General features: G+C 40.2%; 1 protein-coding gene across 1 annotated transcript in view; it reads left to right on the forward strand.

Annotated features, from left to right (window-relative positions):
• The first annotated feature begins 2,758 nt into the window (after nt 1-2,758).
• Nucleotides 2,759-26,381, forward strand: part of MTO1 (mitochondrial tRNA translation optimization 1) — a 49,039-nt gene continuing 25,416 nt past the window's right edge. Inside the window, exons 1-12 of the mRNA XM_073648633.1 lie at nt 2,759-2,816; nt 6,183-6,381; nt 6,470-6,669; nt 8,403-8,520; nt 8,683-8,972; nt 9,046-9,158; nt 9,230-9,420; nt 9,504-9,634; nt 10,430-10,634; nt 10,901-11,072; nt 11,181-11,299; nt 11,506-11,663. Of these exons, the coding sequence (XP_073504734.1) occupies nt 2,760-2,816; nt 6,183-6,381; nt 6,470-6,669; nt 8,403-8,520; nt 8,683-8,972; nt 9,046-9,158; nt 9,230-9,420; nt 9,504-9,634; nt 10,430-10,634; nt 10,901-11,072; nt 11,181-11,299; nt 11,506-11,663 (1,953 nt within the window). The 5' untranslated portion in view covers nt 2,759. The remainder of the gene's footprint in view (nt 2,817-6,182; nt 6,382-6,469; nt 6,670-8,402; nt 8,521-8,682; nt 8,973-9,045; nt 9,159-9,229; nt 9,421-9,503; nt 9,635-10,429; nt 10,635-10,900; nt 11,073-11,180; nt 11,300-11,505; nt 11,664-26,381) is intronic.

Raw genomic sequence — 26,381 nt, forward strand, 5'->3', positions numbered from 1 at the left:
TCCACAGTGTAGGAGAGGAGGACTCTCTTCATCCACAGTGTAGGAGAGAAGGACTCTCATCATCCACAGTGTAGGAGAGGAGGACTCTCATCATCCACAGTATAGGAGAGGAGGACTCTCGTCATCCACAGTACAGGAGAGAACGACTCTCATCATCCACAGTACAGGAGAGGAGGACTCTCGTCATCCACAGTATAGGAGAGGAGGACTCTTGTCATCCACACTATAGGAGAGGACTCATCATCCACAGTGTAGGAGAGGAGGACTCTTCATCCACAGTGTAGGAAAGGAGGACTCTTCATCCACAGTGTAGGAAAGGAGGACTCTCATCATCCACAGTATAGGAGAGGAGGACTCTCGTCATCCACAGTACAGGAGAGAATGACTCTCATCATCCACAGTACAGGAGAGAACGACTCTCATCATCCACAGGAGAGGAGGACTCTCGTCATCCACAGTACAGGAGAGGAGGACTCTCGTCATCCACAGTACAGGAGAGGAGGACTCTCGTCATCCACAGTACAGGAGAGGAGGACTCTCGTCATCCACAGTATAGGAGAGGAGGACTCTTGTCATCCACACTATAGGAGAGGACTCATCATCCACAGGAGAGGAGGACTCTCATCATCCACAGTGTAGGAGAGGAGGACTCTTCATCCACAGTGTAGGAGAGGAGGACTCTCATCATCCACAGTATAGGAGAGGACTCTCATCATCCACAGGAGAGGAGGACTCTCATCATCCACAGTGTAGGAGAGGAGGACTCTTCATCCACAGTGTAGGAGAGGAGGACTCTCATCATCCACAGTATAGGAGAGGACTCTCATCATCCACAGGAGAGGAGGACTCTCATCATCCACAGTGTAGGAGAGGAGGACTCTCATCATCCACAGTATAGGAGATGACTCTCATCATCCACAGTACAGGAGAGGAGGACTCTCATCATCCACAGTATAGGAGAGGACTCTCATCATCCACAGTACAGGAGAGGAGGACTCTCATCATCCACAGTATAGGAGATGACTCATCATCCACAGTATAGGAGAGGACTAGCATCATCCACAGTACAGGAGGCAGGAGGGGAGGACTCTCATCATCCACAGTACAGGAGAGGACTCTCATCATCCACAGTGTAGGAGAGGAGAACTCTCATCACAGTAGAGGAGAGGACTCTCATCATCCATAGGAGAGGAGGACTCGTCATCCTCAGTACAGGAGAGAAGGACTCCTCATCCACAGTACAGGAGAGGAGGACTCGTCATCCTCAGTACAGGAGAGAAGGACTCCTCATCCACAGTACAGGAGAGGAGGACTCTCGTCATCCACAGTATAGGAGAGGACTCTCATCATCCACAGTACAGGAGAGAAGGACTCTCATCATCCACAGTGTAGGAGAGGAGGACTCTCTTCATCCACAGTGTAGGAGAGGAGGACTCTCATCATCCACAGTATAGGAGAGGAGGACTCGTCATCCACAGTACAGGAGAGGAGGACTCTCATCATCCACAGTATAGGAGAGGAGGACTCGTCATCCACAGTACAGGAGAGGAGGACTCTCATCATCCACAGTGTAGGAGAGGAGGACTCTCTTCATCCACAGTACAGGAGAGGAGGACTCTCATCATCCACAGTGTAGGAGAGGAGGACTCTCTTCATCCACAGTGTAGGAGAGGAGGACTCTCATCATCTACAGTATAGGAGAGGACTCTCATCATCCACAGGAGAGGAGGACTCTCATCATCCATAGTGTAGGAGAGGAGGACTCTCATCATCCATAGTGTAGGAGAGGAGGACTCTCATCATCCACAGTATAGGAGATGACTCATCATCCACAGTATAGGAGAAGACTCATCATCCACAGGAGAGGAGGACTCTCATCATCCATAGTGTAGGAAAGGAGGACTCTCATCATCCACAGTATAGGAGATGACTCATCATCCACAGTATAGGAGAGGACTCTCATCATCCACAGTACAGGAGAGGAGGACTCTCATCATCCACAGTACAGGAGAGGAGGACTCTCATCATCCACAGTATAGGAGAGGACTCTCATCATCCACAGTATAGAAGACTCTCATCATCCACAGTACAGGAGAGGAGGACTCTCATCATCCACCGTATAGGAGAGGACTCTCATCATCCACAGTACAGGAGAAGACTCTCATCATCCACAGTGTAGGAGAGGAGGACTCTGATCACAGTATAGGAGAGGACTCTCATCATCCACAGGAGAGAAGGACTCGTCATCCTCAGTACAGGAGAGGACTCTCTTCATCCATAGTGTAGGAGAGGAGGACTCTCATCATCCACAGTATAGGAGAGGAGGACTCTCATCATCCACAGGAGAGGAGGACTCATCATCCACACTATAGGAGAAGACTCATCATCCACAGGAGAGGAGGACTCTCATCATCCATAGTGTAGGAGAGGAGGACTCTCATCATCCACAGTATAGGAGATGACTCTCATCATCCACAGTATAGGAGAGGAGGACTCTCATCATCCACAGTACAGGAGAGGAGGACTCTCATCATCCACAGTACAGGAGAGGAGGACTCTCATCATCCACAGTATAGGAGAGGAGGACTCTCATCATCCACAGTATAGGAGAGGAAGACTCTCATCATCCACAGTATAGGAGAGGAAGACTCTCATCATCCACAGTCATACACTGTACACTGAGCACGGCCACCATAGAGAGGAGCAGCTTTACTCCTCCACAGCAGAAGAGTGTGTGACACAGAGCGTCTCCCGTCTCTATGGTAAGTGGTGACGTCATCAGCATGGCGGCGTCCATAGCAGAGTACGGAGGAAAGGTGAGAAAGGAGCGAAGTGTCACACAGGACTAGATACACAGCTCAGCAGACAGTATCACACAGGAGAGGATTAGATACACAGCTCAGCAGACAGTATCACACAGGAGAGGATTAGATACACGGCTCAGCAGACAGTATCACACAGGAGAGGATTAGATACACGGCTCAGCAGACAGTATCACACAGGAGAGGACTAGATACACAGCTCAGCAGACAGTATCACACAGGAGAGGACTAGATACACGGCTCAGCCGACAGTATCACACAGGAGAGGATTAGATACATGGCTCAGCAGACAGTATCACACAGGATAGGATTAGATACACGGCTCAGCAGACAGTATCACACAGGATAGGATTAGATACACGGCTCAGCAGACAGTATCACACAGGAGAGGACTAGATACACAGCTCAGCAGACAGTATCACACAGGAGAGGATTAGATACATGGCTCAGCAGACAGTATCACACAGGATAGGATTAGATACACGGCTCAGCAGACAGTATCACACAGGAGAGGATTAGATACACGGCTCAGCAGACAGTATCACACAGGAGAGGACTAGATACACAGCTCAGCAGACAGTATCACACAGGATAGGATTAGATACACGGCTCAGCAGACAGTATCACACAGGAGAGGATTAGATACACGGCTCAGCAGACAGTATCACACAGGATAGGATTAGATACACGGCTCAGCAGACAGTATCACACAGGATAGGATTAGATACACGACTCAGCAGACAGTATCACACAGGATAGGATTAGATACACGGCTCAGCAGACAGTATCACACAGGATAGGATTAGATACACAGCTCAGCAGACAGTATCACACAGGATAGGATTAGATACACAGCTCAGCAGACAGTATCACAGGATAGGATTAGATACACGGCTCAGCAGACAGTATCACACAGGATAGGATTAGATACACGGCTCAGCAGACAGTATCACACAGGATAGGATTAGATACACGGCTCAGCAGACAGTATCACACAGGATAGGATTAGATACACGACTCAGCAGACAGTATCACACAGGATAGGATTAGATGCACGGCTCAGCAGACAGTATCACACAGGAGAGGATTAGATACACGGCTCAGCAGACAGTATCATACAGGAGAGGATTAGATACACGGCTCAGCAGACAGTATCACACAGGAGAGGATTAGATACACGGCTCAGCAGACAGTATCACACAGGATAGGATTAGATACACGGCTCAGCAGACAGTATCACACAGGAGAGGATTAGATACACGGCTCAGCAGACAGTATCACACAGGATAGGATTAGATACACGGCTCAGCAGACAGTATCACACAGGATAGGATTAGATACACGGCTCAGCAGTCAGTATCACACAGGATAGGATTAGATACACGGCTCAGCAGTCAGTATCACACAGGAGAGGATTAGATACACGGCTCAGCAGATAGTATCACACAGGATAGGATTAGATACACGGCTCAGCAGACAGTATCACATAGGATAGGATTAGATACATGGCTCAGCAGACAGTATCACACAGGAGAGGATTAGATACACGGCTCAGCAGACAGTATCACACAGGATAGGATTAGATACACGGCTCAGCAGACAGTATCACACAGGATAGGATTAGATACACGGCTCAGCAGACAGTATCACACAGGAGAGGATTAGATACACGGCTCAGCAGACAGTATCACACAGGAGAGGATTAGATACACGGCTCAGCAGACAGTATCACACAGGATAGGATTAGATACACGGCTCAGCAGACAGTATCACACAGGAGAGGATTAGATACACGGCTCAGCAGACGGTATCACACAGGAGAGGATTAGATACACGGCTCAGCAGACGGTATCACACAGGAGAGGATTAGATACACGGCTCAGCAGACGGTATCACACAGGAGTGGATTAGATACACGGCTCAGCAGACGGTATCACACAGGAGTGGATTAGATACACGGCTCAGCAGACAGTATCACACAGGAGAGGACTAGATACACGGCTCAGCAGACAGTATCACACAGGAGAGGACTAGATACACGGCTCAGCAGACAGTATCACACAGGAGAGGACTTGATACACGGCTCAGCAGACAGTATCACACAGGAGAGGATTAGATACACGGCTCAGCAGACAGTATCACACAGGAGAGGACTAGATACACGGCTCAGCAGACAGTATCACACAGGAGAGGATTAGATACACGGCTCAGCAGACAGTATCACACAGGAGAGGACTTGATACACGGCTCAGCAGACAGTATCACACAGGAGAGGATTAGATACACGGCTCAGCAGACAGTATCACACAGGAGAGGATTAGATACACGGCTCAGCAGACAGTATCACACAGGAGAGGATTAGATACACGGCTCAGCAGACAGTATCACACAGGAGAGGACTAGATACACGGCTCAGCAGACAGTATCACACAGGAGAGGACTAGATACACGGCTCAGCAGACAGTATCACACAGGATAGGATTAGATACACGGCTCAGCAGACAGTATCACACAGGAGAGGATTAGATACACGGCTCAGCAGACAGTATCACACAGGAGAGGATTAGATACACGGCTCAGCAGACAGTATCACACAGGAGAGGACTAGATACACGGCTCAGCAGACAGTATCACACAGGAGAGGACTAGATACACGGCTCAGCAGACAGTATCACACAGGAGAGGACTAGATACACGGCTCAGCAGACAGTATCACACAGGAGAGGACTAGATACACGGCTCAGCCGACAGTATCACACAGGAGAGGATTAGATACACGGCTCAGCAGACAGTATCACACAGGAGAGGACTAGATACACGGCTCAGCAGACAGTATCACACAGGATAGGATTAGATACACGGCTCAGCAGACAGTATCACACAGGAGAGGATTAGATACACAGCTCAGCAGACAGTATCACACAGGAGAGGACTAGATACACGGCTCAGCAGACAGTATCACACAGGATAGGATTAGATACACGGCTCAGCAGACAGTATCACACAGGAGAGGACTAGATACACAGCTCAGCAGACAGTATCACACAGGAGAGGATTAGATACACGGCTCAGCAGACAGTATCACACAGGAGAGGACTAGATACACGGCTCAGCAGACAGTATCACACAGGATAGGATTAGATACACAGCTCAGCAGAGAGTATCACACAGGAGAGGATTAGATACACGGCTCAGCAGACAGTATCCGGGGGGGGGCAGTGTCAGGGGCTCAGTTAACCCGGGGGGCAGTGTCAGGGGCTCGATTATCCCGGGGGGCAGTGTCACGGGCTCGGTTATCCTGGGGGCCACTAGTGCAGATTCTGGCCCTTTCCTGACTGTGTCTTTCTCTTTCTCTTGCAGAGGATTTTCCTCCATGGCGTTCGCTCCTCCTTTTCCCGGATTCCTTGCCGCACCCTCTGCACTCCCGCTGGTGATGAGGAGGCGGAGCACTACAATGTGGTGGTGGTGGGAGGAGGCCACGCGGGCACTGAAGCTGCTTCAGCTGCGGCACGGGCCGGAGCCAGGACCCTGCTGGTCACACACAAGGTGGAGACGATAGGTAACGGCGCCCGTCATCCTCGCTGTCTGGCATCACTGGGCCGGCTCCATGCGCTCCATTGTAAGCTTCATGTCTCTGTGCCCTCCAGGTCAGATGTCCTGTAACCCGTCCTTTGGGGGCATTGGCAAGGGTCACCTGATGAGAGAAGTGGACGCCCTGGACGGAGTCTGCGGGAGGATTTGTGATCTCTCTGGAATCCACTACAAGGTCTTAAACAGACGAAAGGGTGCTGCGGTTTGGGGTCTGCGAGCACAAATTGATAGGAAGTTGTACAAGCAGAACCTGCAGGTGCGCGCTGCTCTCCAGGAGGTGGCAGTATACAGTGCTGGCCAAAAGTATTGGCACCCCTGCAATTCTATCAGATAATACTCAGTTTCTTCCTGAAAATGATTGCAATCACAAATTCTTTGGTATTATTCTCTTTATTTAATTTGTCTTCAATGAAAAAAACACAAAAAGAATTGTCCTAAAGCCAAATTGGATACAATCCACACCAAACCTAAAAAAGGGGGTGGACAAAAGTATTGGCACTGTTTGAAAAATCCTGTGATGCTTCTCTAATTCGTGTAATTAACAGCACCTGTAACTTACCTGTGGCACCTAACAGGTGTTGGCAATAACTAAATCACACTTGCAGCCAGTTAACATGGATTAAAGTTGACTCAACCTCTGTCCTGTGTCCTTGTGTGTACCACATTGAGCATGGAGAAAAGAAAGAAGACCAAAGAACTGTCTGAGGACTTGAGAAACCAAATTGTGAGGAAGCATGAGCAATCTGAAGGCTACAAGTCCATCTCCAAAGACCTGAATGTTCCTGTGTCTTCCGAGCGCAGTGTCATCAAGAAGTGTAAAGCCCATGGCACTGTGGCTAACCTCCCTAGATGTGGACGGAAAAGAAAAACTGACGAGAGATTTCAACGCAAGATTGTGCGGATGGTGGATAAAGAACCTCGACTAACATCCAAACAAGTTCAAGCTGCCCTGCAGTTCGAGGGTACAACAGTGTCAACCCGTACTATCCGTCAGCGTCTGAATGAAAAGGGACTGTATGGTGGGATACCCAGGAAGACCCCACTTCTTACCCCGAGACATAAAAAAGCCAGGCTGGAGTTTGCCAAAACTTACCTGAGAAAGCCTAAAACGTTTTGGAAGAATGTTCTCTGGTCAGATGAGACAAAAGTAGAGCTTTTGGGGAAAAAGCCTCAACATAGAATGTACAGGGAAAAAAAAAGAGGCATTCAAAGAAAAGAACACGGTCCCTAGAGTCAAACATGGTGGAGGTTCCCTGATGTTTTGAGGTTGCTTTGCTGCCTCTGGCACTGGACTGCTTGACCGTGTGCATGGCATTATGAAGTCTGAAGACTACCAACTAATTTTGCAGCATAATGTAGGGCCCAGTGTGAGAAAGCTGGGTCTCCCTCAGAGGTCATGGGTCTTCCAGCAGGACAATGACCCAAAACACACTTCCAAAAGCACTATAAAATGGTTTGAGAGAAAGCACTGGAGACTTCTAAGGTGGCCAGCAATGAGTCCAGACCTGAATCCCATAGAACACCTGTGGAGAGATCTCAAAATGGCAGTTTGGAAAAGGCACCCTTCAAATATCAGGGACCTGGAGCAGTTTGCCAAAGAAGAATGGTCTACAATTCCAGCAGAGCATTGTAAGAAACTCATTGATGGTTACCGGAAGCGGTTGTTCCCAGTTATTTTGGCTAAAGGTTGTGCAACCAAGTATTAGGCTGAGGGTGCCAATACTTTTGTCTGGCCCATTTTTGGAGTTTTGTGTGAAATGATCAATGATTTGATTTTTGCTTCATTCTCTTTTGTGTTTTTTCCTTGCAAGCAAATTAAATGAAGAGAATAAGACCAAAGCATTTGTGATTGCAATCATTTTCAGGAAGAAACGGAGTATTATCTGACAGAATTGCAGGGGTGCCAATACTTTTGGCCAGCACTGTATGTCTCCAAGCAGTATATGTATATACACCCTCTGTATACATGAATATCCATATACTCTGCAGAAGGAAATCCTGAACACACCGGGCCTCACTGTGACAGAAGGGTCTGTGGAGGACTTAATCCTGGACCCCCCTGACTCCGCTCACCCTGGCAAATGTCAAGTCAGTGGGGTCATTCTGGGTATGTATTAACCACTTGTTTGCCTCCAAGATGTGCTGTAGTGTAAAGCATGGAGAGCGCAGGAGTAGCCTGCTGCAAAAGCATTGAGTCCTGCCTCAACCAGCAGCACAGTGTATTTCTGCACAATTATCACAGTGTCCTCCATTATATCTCTTTCTCCAGCGGACGGCAGTAAGGTATTTGCCGGCAGCGTGGTGCTGACTAACGGCACGTTTCTGCGCGGGATGGTGCGGGTCGGTACAGAGCATATACCCGCGGGCCGCTGGGGTGAAAAACCGGCGGTGGGTCTTGCACAAACGCTGGAGCGCCTGGGACTCGCCGTCGGGAGGCTGAAGACCGGGACCCCCCCTCGTATCGCCAAGGATTCTGTGGACTTCAGCGCTGTGACAAGACACGAGGCCGACGATCCCCCTATTCCCTTCAGCTTCATGAACGACCGGGTCTGGATCAAGGTACGGTGTAAACAGTACCACGGCGCAGTACAGACTCCGAACCAGCAGGGGGTGACAAGAACTTGTATTTCAGCCTGAAGACCAACTTCCGTGTCACCTAACGCACACGACCGCAGCCGTGGAACGGATCATCCAGGAGAATCTACACCTAAGCAGCCATGTGAAGGAGACCAGCGCCGGCCCCAGGTGAGGCCAGACCCGACCACCGCCCGATCCATTACTGACACTTGTAGTGATCGCCCGACCTTCTCCTTCAGGTACTGCCCCTCCATTGAGTCCAAGGTCTTGCGTTTTCCCGGCCGTAGACACCAGGTCTGGCTGGAACCCGAGGGCCTGGACTCCGATGTCATCTACCCCCAGGGTCTGTCGGTGACGGTCCCGGCCGAGGCTCAGGAGAGGCTTCTGCGGGAGATCCCTGGACTGGAGAAGGCTCGTATGCTGATGCCCGGTGGGTGCTTGTACCGCGCTGCAGAGTATGGTGGTGCTGTGTGGAGCGGCCCATCATTCTGACTCTACTCTCCACCTTCGCAGGGTATGGGGTGCAGTACGACTTTCTGGACCCTCGGCAGCTTCGCTCCTCTCTGGAGACGTTTCTGGTCCAAGGACTCTTTTTGGCCGGGCAAATCAATGGCACCACAGGGTACGAGGAGGCAGCCGCTCAGGTACACAGTGGGTGACGGCTTGGGTATGGAGCGGGCGACGGCTCATGTACGCGGCGGGCGACGGCTCATGTACGCGGCGGGCGACGGCTCATGTACGCGGCGGGCGACGGCTCATGTACGCGGCGGGCGACCCCTCAGTTATGCAGCGGGTGTTGGCTCGGGTACGGAGAGGGTGCCGGCTCAGGTACGTAGCAGGCGACGGCTTCGGTATGGAGCGGTTGACCCCTCAGTTATGCAGCGGGTGTTGGCTCGGGTGCGGAGAGGGTGCCGGCTCAGGTACGCCGCGGGTGATGGCTCAGGTATGGAGCAGTTGACCGCTCAGTTATGCAGCGGGTGACTGCTCGGGTACGCAGTGGGGGACGGCTCTGGAATGCAGCAGGTGGGTCACCCCCTCAGGTATGCAGCGGGTCCCCCCCCCCTCAGGTATGCAGCAGGTGACCCCCCCCCCCTTCCTCAAGTACGCAGCGGGTGACCCCTCAGGTACGCAGAGGGGGACGGCTCTGGAGTGCAGCAGGTGGGTCACCCCCTCAGGTATGCAGCGGCCCCCCCTTCTTCCTCAGGTATACAGCGGGTGACCCCCTCCCCCCCTTCCTCAAGTACGCAGCGGGTGACCCCTCAGGTACGCAGTGGGGGACGGCTCTGGAATGCAGCAGGTGGGTCACCCCCTCAGGTATGCAGCGGGCCCCCCCCGCCTTTCAAGTGTGCTGTGGTTGACCCCCCCCCCCCCCCTGGCTCGCTGTGACCTCATTACCTCCTATTTCTACATTGTGTTTTAACTCTTTCCTGTCCTTCCAGGGGATCATTGCAGGAATAAATGCCGCCCTCAGGGCCGCGGGTCGTCCCGCCTTCACTGTGAGCCGCACCGAGGGGTACATCGGGGTCCTTATTGATGACCTAACGACGCAGGGTACTCGGGAGCCGTACCGCATGTTCACCAGCCGCGCAGAGTACCGCATGACACTGAGACCGGACAACGCGGATACACGGCTCACGCTGAAGGGTGAGGAGGAGGAGGAGGAGGTAGCGGGCGACCAGGAAGGAGTCTCATGATTAACCCGTTCTATAAGGGAGGGTCATGTGCAAAATTGAATATTCTGCGACTTAAACGGTTTCATGACATCGCGGTTTCTTCTTGCTGACAGTGAATAGAACCGTCATCACCTGATACTTGTCACAGCTGAGGGTTTGCCACAGTTGTCTCTGTACCCTTGTGAGTGGATTAGGGTTGGCGGATTGTCATGGATGTGACGTTCTTGTGTTTCTCAGGGTATGAAGGAGCCGGCTGTGTGTCTCGGGAGAGGTATGACCGAGCGCGGACCACCAGGGCGGCTCTGGATGACGGGCTGGCTGCTCTCCGCTCCATGCAGTTTTCGTCTGTCAAGTGGCAGAAGTTGGTCCCGGAGGCGGCGATCAGCAGTACCCGGGTCAGCGCGCTCAGGTACGGTACCTACAGCCGATGTGTAGACAGAGTAGGGGGCTGGCTGAGCTATAGGACAGAGTAGTAAGCCGGACCCCCACACAGCACTGACAGGGTGGTCTCCTCTAGTGGCGTGGATCTGCTGCGATACTACGGGGTGGAAGTCCGGACCCTCGCCGCGCTGTTTCCTGACCTTCTTCGCAGATTTAGTGACCATCAGGATGTGGCTCAGCGCTTACGGATAGAAGGTAAATCCTGGGGAGGTTATGGGGGCTGCTGGGGGGGCATGCGGTCATCATCTGTATATAGCCCTGTCCTTCCTTACCTCTCAGCCACTAGATCTTTGCAGTCAATGAACACCTTGTTGTCACAGCTAAAATACGGCATCAAATCGGGACTCTTCAAGATCTGATACCCCCACCTGACGGTAGATGACGCGGGTTTTGTATTGCAGCTTTGTATGAGGTTTACGTCACATACCAACACAAAGAGATCGCCGAGGTTCAGAGAGACGAGTCACTGATATTACCCGAAAACCTGGACTACATGAGCCTTGATGTCGCCTTATCTAATGAAGTCCGGGAGAATCTGTCAGTGAGTCGCCCTGAGACGGTAAGATGTATGCATGAAGAAAAATAATACTGCCCCCTATGTACAAGAATATAACTACTATAATACTGCTCCCTATGTACAAGAATATAATTACTATAATACTGCTCCTATGTACAAGAATATAACTACTATAATACTGCTCCTATGTACAAGACTATAACTACTATAATACTGCTCCTATGTACAAGACTATAACTAATATAATACTGCCCCCTATGTACAAGACTATAACTACTATAATACTGCCCCCTATGTACAAGACTATAACTACTATAATACTGCTCCCTATGTACAAGAATATAACTACTATAATACTGCTCCTATGTACAAGAATATAACTACTATAATACTGCTCCTATGTACAAGAATATAACTACTATAATACTGCCCCTATGTACAAGAATATAGCTACTATAATACTGCCCCCTATGTACAAGAATATAACTACTATAATACTGCCCCCTATGTACAAGAATATAACTACTATAATACTGCCCACTATGTGCAAGAATATAACTACTATAATACTGCCCCCTATGTACAAGACTATAACTGCTATAATACTGCCCCTATGTACAAGAATATAACCACTATAATACTGCCCACTATGTGCAAGAATATAATTACTATAATACTGCTACTATGTACAAGAATATAACTACTATAATACTGCCCCTATATACAAGACTGTAACTGCTATAATACTGCCCCCTATGTGCAAGAATATAACTACTATAATACTGCCCCCTATGTACAAGACTATAACTGCTATAATACTGCCCCTATGTACAAGAATATAACTACTATAATACTGCCCACTATGTGCAAGACTATAACTACTATAATACTGCCCCCTATGTACAAGAATATAACTACTATAATACTGCCCCCTATGTACAAGACTATAACTGCTATAATACTGCCCCTATGTACAAGAATATAACTACTATAATACTGCCCCCTATGTACAAGAATATAACTACTATAATACTGCCCCCTATGTACAAGAATATAACTACTATAATACTGCCCCCTATGTACAAGAATATAACTACTATAGTACTGCTCCGATGTACAAGACTGTAACTACTATAATACTGCCCCTATGTACAAGAATATAACTGCTATAATACTGCCCCTATGTACAAGAATCTAACTACTATTATACTGCTCCTATATACAAGAATATAACTACTATAATACTGCCCCCTATGTACAAGAATATAACTACTATAATACTGCTCCTATGTACAAGAATATAACTACTATAATACTGCCCCCTATGTACAAGAATATAACTACGATAATACTGCCCCCTATGTACAAGAATATAGCTACTATAATACTGCTCCTATGTACAAGAATATAACTACTATAATACTGCCCCTATGTACAAGAATATAACTACTATAATACTGCCCCCTATGTACAAGAATATAACTACTATAATACTGCTCCTATGTACAAGAATATAACTACTATAATACTGCCCCTATGTACAAGAATATAACTACTATAATACTGCCCCTATGTACAAGAATATAACTACTATAATACTGTCCCTATGTACAAGAATATAGCTACTATAATACTGTCCCTATGTACAAGAATATAACTACTATAATACTGCCCCCTATGTACAAGAATATAACAACTATAATACTGCTCCTATGTACAAGAATATAACTACTATAATACTGCCCCTATGTACAAGAATATAACTACTATAATACTGCCCCCTATGTACAAGAATATAACTACTATAATACTGCTCCTATGTACAAGAATATAACTACTATAATACTGCCCCTATGTACAAGAATATAACTACTATAATACTGCCCCTATGTACAAGAATATAACTACTATAATACTGTCCCTATGTACAAGAATATAGCTACTATAATACTGTCCCTATGTACAAGAATATAACTACTATAATACTGCCCCCTATGTACAAGAATATAACTACTATAATACTGCCCCTATGTACAAGAATATAACTACTATAATACTGCCCCTATGTACAAGAATATAACTACTATAATACTGCCCCTATGTACAAGAATATAACTACTATAATACTGCCCCTATGTACAAGAATATAACTACTATAATACTGCCCCTATGTACAAGAATATAACTACTATAATACTGTCCCTATGTACAAGAATATAGCTACTATAATACTGTCCCTATGTACAAGAATATAACTACTATAATACTGCCCCCTATGTACAAGAATATAGCTACTATAATACTGCTCCTATGTACAAGAATATAACTACTATAATACTGTCCCCTATGTACAAGAATATAACTACTATAATACTGTCCCCTATGTACAAGAATATAACTACTATAATACTGCCCCCTATGTACAAGAATATAACTACTATAATACTGCTCCTTTTTACAAGAATCTAACTACTATAATACTGCTCCTATGTACAAGAATATAACTACTATAATACTGCTCCTATGTACAAGAATATAACTACTATAATACTGCTCCTATGTACAAGAATATAACTACTATAATACTGCCCCCTATGTACAAGAATATAACTACTATAATACTGCTCCTATGCACAAGAATATAACTACTATAATACTGCTCCTATGTACAAGAATATAACTACTATAATACTGCCCCTATATACAAGAATATAACTACTATAATACTGCCCCTATGTACAAGAATATAACTACTATAATACTGCCCCCTATATACAAGAATATAACTACTATAATACTGCCCCCTATGTACAAGAATATAACAACTATAATACTGCCCCCTATGTACAAGAATATAACAACTATAATACTGCCCCCTATGTACAAGAATATAACAACTATAACACTGCCCCCTATGTACAAGAATATAACTACTATAATGCTGCTGCTATGTATAGGAATATAACTACTATAATACTGCCCCCTATGTACAAGAATATAACTGCTATAATACTGCCCCCTATATAGAAGAATATAACTACTATAATACTGCCCCCTATGTACAAGAATATAACTACTATAATACTGCTCCTATGTATAGGAATATAACTACTATAATACTGCCCCCTATGTACAATTATATATCTGCTATAATACTGCCCCCTATATACAAGAATATAACTACTATAATACTGCCCCTCTATACAAGAATATAACTACTATAATAATACTCCTATGTACAAGAATATAACTACTATAATACTGCCCCCTATGAACAAGAATATAACTACTATAATACTGCCCCTATGTACAAGAATATAACTACTATAATACTGCCCCTATGTACAAGAATATAACTACTATAATACTGCTCCTATGTATAGGAATATAACTACTATAATACTGCCCCCTATGTACAAGAATATAACTGCTATAATACTGCCCCCTATATACAAGAATATAACTACTATAATACTGCCCCTCTATACAAGAATATAACTACTATAATAATACTCCTATGTACAAGAATATAACTACTATAATACTGCCCCCTATGAACAAGAATATAACTACTATAATACTGCCCCTATGTACAAGAATATAACTACTATAATACTGCCCCTATGTACAAGAATATAACTACTATAATACTGCCCCTATGTACAAGAATATAACTACTATAATACTGCCCCTATTTATAAGAATATAACTACTATAATACTGCCCCCTATGTACAAGAATATAACAACTATAATACTGCACCCTATGTACAAGAATGTAACTACTATAATACTGCTCCTATGTATAGGAATATAACTACTATAATACTGCCCCCTATGTACAAGAATATAACTACTATAATACTGCCCCCTATGTTCAAGAATATAACTACTATAATACTGTCCCTATGTACAAGAATATAACTACTATAATACTGCCCCTATGTACAAGAATATAACTACTATAATACTGCCCATATGTACAAGAATATAACTACTATAATACTGTCCCTATGTACAAGAATATAGCTACTATAATACTGTCCCTATGTACAAGAATATAACTACTATAATACTGCCCCCTATGTACAAGAATATAACTACTATAATACTGCTCCTATGTACAAAAATATAACTACTATAATACTGCCCCTATGTACAAGAATATAACTACTATAATACTGCCCCCTATGTACAAGAATAAAACTACTATAATACTGCCCCTATATACAAGAATATAACTACTATAATACTGCCCCTATATACAAGAATAAAACTACTATAATACTGCCCCTATATACAAGAATATAACTACTATAATACTGCCCCGTATGTACAAGAATATAACAACTATAATACTGCACCCTATGTACAAGAATATAACTACTATAATACTGCTCCTATGTATAGGAATATAACTACTATAATACTGCCCCCTATGTACAAGAATATAACTACTATAATACTGCCCCCTATGTACAAAAATATAACTACTATAATACTGCCCCTATGTACAAGAATATAACTACTATAATACTGTCCCTATGTACAAGAATATAACTACTATAATACTGCTCCTATGTACAAGAATATAACTACTATAATACTGCCCCCTATGTACAAGAATAAAACTACTATAATACTGCTCCTATATACAAGAATAAAACTACTATAATACTGCCCCTATATACAAGAATAAAACTACTATAATACTGCCCCTATATACAAGAATATAACTACTATAATACTGCCCCGTATGTACAAGAATATAACAACTATAATACTGCACCCTATGTACAAGAATATAACTACTATAATACTGCTCCTATGTATAGGAATATAACTACTATAATACTGCCCCCTATGTACAAGAATATAACTACTATAATACTGCCCCCTATGTTCAAGAATATAACTACTATAATACTGCCCCCTATGTTCAAGAATATAACTACTATAATACTGCCCCTATATACAAGAATATAACTGCTATAATACTGCCCCCTATGTACAAGAATATAACTACTATAATACTGCTCCTATGTATAGGAATATAACTACTATAATACTGCCCCCTATGTACAAGAATATAACTGCTATAATACTGCCCCCTATATACAAGAATATAACTACTATAATACTGCCCCTATATACACGAATATAACTACTATAATACTACCCCTATGTACAAGAATATAACTACTATAATACTGCCCCCTATATACAAGAATATAACTACTATAATACTGCCCTTATGTACAAGAATATAACTACTATAATACTGCCCCTATGTGTAAGAATATAACTACTATAATACTGCCCCCTATGTACAAGAATATAACTACTATAATACTGCCCCCTATGTACAAGAATATAACTACTATAATACTGCCCCCTATGTACAAGAATATAACTACTATAATACTGCACCTATGTACAAGAATATAACTACTATAATACTGCACCTATGTACAAGAATATAACTACTATAATTCTGCCCCCTATATGCAAGAATATAACTACTATAATACTGCCCCTATGTACAAGAATATAACTACTATAATACTGCCCCTATGTACAAGAATATAACTACTATAATACTGCCCCTATGTACAAGAATATAACTACTATAATACTGCTCCTATGTATAAGAATATAACTACTATAATACTGCTCCTATGTACAAGAATATAACTACTATAATAATGCCCCCTATGTACAAGAATATAACTACTATAATACTGCTCCTATGTACAAGAATATAACTACTATAATACTGCCCCCTATGTACAAGAATATAACTACTATAATACTGCCCTCTATGTACAGGAATAGAACTACTATAATACTGCCCCTATGTACAAGAATATAACTACTATAATACTGCTCCTATGTACAAGAATATAACTACTATAATGCTGCCCATATGTACAAGAATATAACTACTATAATACTGCTCCTATGTACAAGAATATAACTACTATAATACTGCTCCTATGTACAAGAATATAACTACTATAATACTGCTCCTATGTACAAAAATATAACTACTATAATACTGCCCCTATGTACAAGAATATAACTACTATAATACTGTCCCTATGTACAAGAATATAACTACTATAATACTGCTCCTATGTACAAGAATATAACTACTATAATACTGCCCCCTATGTACAAGAATAAAACTACTATAATACTGCCCCTATGTACAAGAATATAACTACTATAATACTGCTCCTATATACAAGAATATAACTACTATAATACTGCTCCTATGTACAAAAATATAACTACTATAATACTGCCCCTATGTACAAGAATATAACTACTATAATACTGCCCCCTATGTACAAGAATATAACTGCTATAATACTGCCCCCTATATACAAGAATATAACTACTATAATACTGCCCCTATATACACGAATATAACTACTATAATACTACCCCTATGTACAAGAATATAACTACTATAATACTGCCCCCTATATACAAGAATATAACTACTATAATACTGCCCTTATGTACAAGAATATAACTACTATAATACTGCCCCTATGTGTAAGAATATAACTACTATAATACTGCCCCCTATGTACAAGAATATAACTTCTATAATACTGCCCCCTATGTACAAGAATATAACTACTATAATACTGCCCCTATGTACAAGAATATAACTACTATAATACTGCCCCCTATGTACAAGAATATAACTACTATAATACTGCCCCCTATGTACAAGAATATAACTACTATAATACTGCCCCCTATGTACAAGAATATAACTACTATAATACTGCCCCCTATGTACAAGAATATAACTACTATGATTCTGCCCCCTATATGCAAGAATATAACTACTATAATACTGCCCCTATGTACAAGAATATAACTACTATAATACTGCTCCTATGTATAAGAATATAACTACTATAATACTGCTCCTATGTACAAGAATATAACTACTATAATAATGCCCCCTATGTACAAGAATATAACTACTATAATACTGCTCCTATGTACAAGAATATAACTACTATAATACTGCCCCCTATGTACAAGAATATAACTACTATAATACTGCCCTCTATGTGCAAGAATATAACTACTATAATACTGCCCCTATGTACAAGAATATAACTACTATAATACTGCTCCTATGTATAAGAATATAACTACTATAATACTGCTCCTAAGTACAAGAATATAACTACTATAATACTGCTCCTATGTATAAGAATATAACTACTTTAATACTGCCTCCTATGTACAAGAATATAACTACTATAATACTGCTCCTATGTACAGGAATAGAACTACTATAATACTGCCCCTATGTACAAGAATATAACTACTATAATACTGCCCCTATGTACAAGAATATAACTACTATAATACTGCCCCTATGTACAAGAATATAACTACTATAATACTGCCCATATGTACAAGAATATAACTACTATAATACTGTTCCTATGTACAAGAATATAACTACTATAATACTGCTCCTATATACAAGAATAAAACTACTATAATACTGCCCCTATATACAAGAATAAAACTACTATAATACTGCCCCTATATACAAGAATATAACTACTATAATACTGCCCCGTATGTACAAGAATATAACTACTATAATACTGCCCCTATGTACAAGAATATAACTACTATAATACTGCTCCTATGTACAAGAATATAACTACTATAATAATGCCCCCTATGTACAAGAATATAACTACTATAATACTGCTCCTATGTACAAGAATATAACTACTATAATACTGCCCCCTATGTACAAGAATATAACTACTATAATACTGCCCTCTATGTACAAGAATATAACTACTATAATACTGCCCTCTATGTGCAAGAATATAACTACTATAATACTGCCCCTATGTACAAGAATATAACTACTATAATACTGCTCCTATGTATAAGAATATAACTACTATAATACTGCTCCTATGTACAAGAATATAACTACTATAATACTGCTCCTATGTGCAAGAATATAACTACTATAATACTGCCCCTATGTACAAGAATATAACTACTATAATACTGCTCCTATGTACAAGAATATAACTACTATAATACTGCCCCCTATGTACAAGAATATAACTACTATAATACTGCCCTCTATGTACAAGAATATAACTACTATAATACTGCCCCTATGTACAAGAATATAACTACTATAATACTGCTCCTATGTATAAGAATATAACTAGAATACTGCTCCTATGTACAAGAATATAACTACTATAATACTGCTCCTATGTACAAGAATATAACTACTATAATACTGCTCCTATGTATAAGAATATAACTACTATAATACTGCCTCCTATGTACAAGAATATAACTACTATAATACTGCTCCTATGTACAGGAATAGAACTACTATAATACTGCCCCTATGTACAAGAATATAACTACTATAATACTGCCCCCTATGTACAAGAATATAACTACTATAATACTGCCCATATGTACAAGAATATAACTACTATAATACTGCTCCTATGTACAAGAATATAACTACTATAATACTGTTCCTATGTACAAAAATATAACTAATATAATACTGCTCCTATGTACAAGAATATAACTACTATAATACTGCCCCCTATGTACAAGAATAAAACTACTATAATACTGCCCCTATATACAAGAATATAACTACTATAATACTGTCCCTATATGCAAGAATAAAACTACTATAATACTGCCCCTATATACAAGAATATAACTACTATAATACTGCCCCGTATGTACAAGAATATAACTACTATAATACTGCCCCTATGTACAAGAATATAACTACTATAATACTGCTCCTATGTACAAGAATATAACTACTATAATAATGCCCCCTATGTACAAGAATATAACTACTATAATACTGCTCCTATGTACAAGAATATAACTACTATAATACTGCCCCCTATGTACAAGAATATAACTACTATAATACTGCCCTCTATGTACAAGAATATAACTACTATAATACTGCTCCTATGTACAGGAATAGAACTACTATAATACTGCCCCTATGTACAAGAATATAACTACTATAATACTGCCCCCTATGTACAAGAATATAACTACTATAATACTGCCCCTATGTACAAGAATATAACTACTATAATACTGCTCCTATGTACAAGAATATAACTACTATAATACTGTTCCTATGTACAAGAATATAACTACTATAATACTGCTCCTATGTACAAAAATATAACTACTATAATACTGCCCCCTATGTACAAGAATAAAACTACTATAATACTGCCCCTATATACAAGAATATAACTACTATAATACTGCCCCCTATGTACAAGAATAAAACTACTATAATACTGCTCCTATATGCAAGAATAAAACTACTATAATACTGCCCCTATATACAAAATAAAACTACTATAATACTGCCCCTATATACAAGAATATAACTACTGTAATACTGCCCCGTATGTACAAGAATATAACTACTATAATACTGCCCCTATGTACAAGAATATAACTACTATAATACTGCTCCTATGTACAAGAATATAACTACTATAATACTGCTCCTATGTACAAGAATATAACTACTATAATACTGCTCCTATGTACAAGAATATAACTACTATAATACTGCCCCCTATGTACAAGAATATAACTACTATAATACTGCCCCCTATGTACAAGAATATAACTACTATAATACTGCCCCCTATATACAAGAATATAACTACTATAATACTGCCCCCTATGTACAAGAATATAACTACTATAATACTGCTCCTATGTGCAAGAATATAACTACTATAATACTGCCCCCTATGTACAAGAATATAACTACTATAATACTGCCGCTATGTACAAGAATATAACTATTATAATACTGCCCCCTATGTACAAGAATATAACTACTATAATACTGCCCCTATGTACAAGAATATAACTACTATAATACTGCCCCCTATGTACAAGAATATAACTACTATAATACTGCCCCTATGTACAAGAATATAACTACTATAATACTGCCCCCTATGTACAATAGTATAACTACTATAATACTGCCTCTATGTACAAGAATATAACTACTATAATACTGCCCCTATGTACAAGAATATAACTACTATAATACTGCCCCCTATGTACAAGAATATAACTACTATAATACTGCCCCCTATGTACAAGAATATAACTACTATAATACTGCCCCCTATGTACAAGAATATAACTACTATAATACTGCCCCCTATGTACAAGAATATAACTACTATAATACTGCCTCCTATGTACAAGAATATAACTACTATAATACTGCCCCCTATATACAAGAATATAACTACTATAATACTGCCCCCTATGTACAGGAATATAACTACTATAATACTGCCCCCTATGTACAAGAATATAACTACTGTAATACTGCCCCCTATGTACAAGAATATAACTACTATAATACTGCCCCCTATGTACAAGAATATAACTACTATAATACTGCCTCCTATCTACAAGAATATAACTACTATAATACTGCTCCTATGTACAAGAATATAACTACTATAATACTGCTCCCTATGTACAAGAATATAACTACTATAATACTGCCCCCTATGTACAAGAATATAACTACTATAATACTGCCCCCTATGTACAAGAATATAACTACTATAATACTGCTCCTATGTACAAGAATATAACTATTATAATACTGCTCCTATGTACAAGAATATAACTACTATAATACTGCTCCCTATGTACAAGAATATAACTACTATAATACTGCCCCCTATGTACAAGAATATAACTACTATAATACTGCCCCCTATGTACAAGAATATAACTACTATAATACTGCTCCTATGTACAAGAATATAACTACTATAATACTGCTCCTATGTACAAGAATATAACTACTATAATACTGCTCCTATGTACAAGAATATAACTACTATAATACTGCCCCCTATGTACAAGAATATAACTACTATAATACTGCCTCCTATGTACAAGAATATAACTACTATAATACTGCCCCCTATGTACAAGAATATAACTACTATAATACTGCCCCCTATGTACAGGAATATAACTACTATAATACTGCCCCCTATGTACAAGAATATAACTACTATAATACTGCCCCCTATGTACAAGAATATAACTACTATAATACTGCCCCCTATGTACAAGAATATAACTACTATAATACTGCCCCCTATATACAAGAATATAACTACTATAATACTGCCCCCTATGTACAAGAATATAACTACTATAATACTGCTCCTATGTGCAAGAATATAACTACTATAATACTGCCCCCTATGTACAAGAATATAACTACTATAATACTGCCGCTATGTACAAGAATATAACTATTATAATACTGCACCCTATGTACAAGAATATAACTACTATAATACTGCCCCTATGTACAAGAATATAACTACTATAATACTGCCCCCTATGTACAAGAATATAACTACTATAATACTGCCCCTATGTACAAGAATATAACTACTATAATACTGCCCCCTATGTACAATAGTATAACTACTATAATACTGCCTCTATGTACAAGAATATAACTACTATAATACTGCCCCTATGTACAAGAATATAACTACTATAATACTGCCCCCTATGTACAAGAATATAACTACTATAATACTGCCCCCTGTGTACAAGAATATAACTACTATAATACTGCCCCCTATGTACAAGAATATAACTACTATAATACTGCCCCCTATGTACAAGAATATAACTACTATAATACTGCTCCTATGTACAAGAATATAACAACTATAATACTGCTCCTATGTACAAGAATATAACTACTATAATACTGCCCCCTATGTACAAGAATATAACTACTATAATACTGCCCCCTATGTACAAGAATATAACTACTATAATACTGCCCCCTATGTACAAGAATATAACTACTATAATACTGCCTCCTATGTACAAGAATATAACTACTATAATACTGCCCCCTATGTACAGGAATATAACTACTATAATACTGCCCCCTATGTACAGGAATATAACTACTATAATACTGCCCCCTATGTACAGGAATATAACTACTATAATACTGCCCCCTATGTACAAGAATATAACTACTATAATACTGCCCCCTATGTACAAGAATATAACTACTATAATACTGCCCCCTATGTACTAGAATATAACTACTATAATACTGCTCCTATGTACAAGAATATAACAACTATAATACTGCTCCCTATGTACAAGAATATAACTACTATAATACTGCCCCCTATGTACTAGAATATAACTACTATAATACTGCTCCTATGTACTAGAATATAACTACTATAATACTGCCCCCTATGTACAAGAATATAACTACTATAATACTGCCCCCTATGTACAAGAATATAACTACTATAATACTGCCTCCTATGTACAAGAATATAACTACTATAATACTGCCCCCTATGTACAGGAATATAACTACTATAATACTGCCCCCTATGTACAGGAATATAACTACTATAATACTGCCCCCTATGTACAGGAATATAACTACTATAATACTGCCCCCTATGTACAAGAATATAACTACTATAATACTGCCCCCTATGTGCAAGAATATAACTACTATAATACTGCCCCCTATGTACTAGAATATAACTACTATAATACTGCTCCTATGTACAAGAATATAACAACTATAATACTGCTCCCTATGTACAAGAATATAACTACTATAATACTGCCCCCTATGTACTAGAATATAACTACTATAATACTGCTCCTATGTACTAGAATATAACTACTATAATACTGCCCCCTATGTACTAGAATATAACTACTATAATACTGCTCCTATGTACAAGAATATAACAACTATAATACTGCTCCCTATGTACAAGAATATAACTACTATAATACTGCCCCCTATGTACTAGAATATAACTACTATAATACTGCTCCTATGTACAAGAATATAACAACTATAATACTGCTCCTATGTACAAGAATATAACAACTATAATACTGCTCCTATGTACAAGAATATAACTACTATAATACTGCCCCCTATGTACAAGAATATAACTACTATAATACTGCCCCCTATGTACAAGAATATAACTACTATAATACTGCCCCCTATGTACAAGAATATAACTACTATAATACTGCCTCCTATGTACAAGAATATAACTACTATAATACTGCCCCCTATGTACAAGAATATAACTACTATAATACTGCCCCCTATGTACAGGAATATAACTACTATAATACTGCCCCCTATGTACAAGAATATAACTACTATAATACTGCCCCCTATGTACAAGAATATAACTACTATAATACTGCCCCCTATGTACAAGAATATAACTACTATAATACTGCCCCCTATATACAAGAATATAACTACTATAATACTGCCCCCTATGTACAAGAATATAACTACTATAATACTGCTCCTATGTGCAAGAATATAACTACTATAATACTGCCCCCTATGTACAAGAATATAACTACTATAATACTGCCGCTATGTACAAGAATATAACTATTATAATACTGCACCCTATGTACAAGAATATAACTACTATAATACTGCCCCTATGTACAAGAATATAACTACTATAATACTGCCCCCTATGTACAAGAATATAACTACTATAATACTGCCCCTATGTACAAGAATATAACTACTATAATACTGCCTCTATGTACAAGAATATAACTACTATAATACTGCCCCTATGTACAAGAATATAACTACTATAATACTGCCCCCTATGTACAAGAATATAACTACTATAATACTGCCCCCTGTGTACAAGAATATAACTACTATAATACTGCCCCCTATGTACAAGAATATAACTACTATAATACTGCCCCCTATGTACAAGAATATAACTACTATAATACTGCCGCCTATGTACAAGAATATAACTACTATAATACTGCCCCCTATGTACAAGAATATAACTACTATAATACTGCCCCCTATGTACAGGAATATAACTACTATAATACTGCCCCCTATGTACAAGAATATAACTACTATAATACTGCCCCCTATGTACAAGAATATAACTACTATAATACTGCCCCCTATGTACAAGAATATAACTACTATAATACTGCCTCCTATGTACAAGAATATAACTACTATAATACTGCTCCTATGTACAAGAATATAACTACTATAATACTGCTCCCTATGTACAAGAATATAACTACTATAATACTGCCCCCTATGTACAAGAATATAACTACTATAATACTGCCCCCTATGTACAAGAATATAACTACTATAATACTGCTCCTATGTACAAGAATATAACTACTATAATACTGCTCCTATGTACAAGAATATAACTACTATAATACTGCTCCCTATGTACAAGAATATAGCTACTATAATACTGCCCCCTATGTACAAGAATATAACTACTATAATACTGCCCCCTATGTACAAGAATATAACTACTATAATACTGCCCCCATGTACAAGAATATAACTACTATAATACTACCCCCTATGGACAAGAATATAACTACTATAATACTGCTCCTATGTACAAGAATATAACTACTATAATACTGCTCCTATGTACAAGAATATAACTACTATAATACTGCTCCTATGTACAAAAATATAACTACTATAATACTGCCCCCTATGTACAAGAATATAACTACTATAATACTGCCCCCTATGTACAAGAATATAACTACTATA

This window comes from Phyllobates terribilis, unplaced genomic scaffold (genome assembly GCF_046119375.1).
Source record: "Phyllobates terribilis strain yellow unplaced genomic scaffold, ASM4611937v1 Scaffold_9__5_contigs__length_417890890, whole genome shotgun sequence".
NCBI classification, from domain to species: Eukaryota; Metazoa; Chordata; class Amphibia; order Anura; family Dendrobatidae; genus Phyllobates; species Phyllobates terribilis.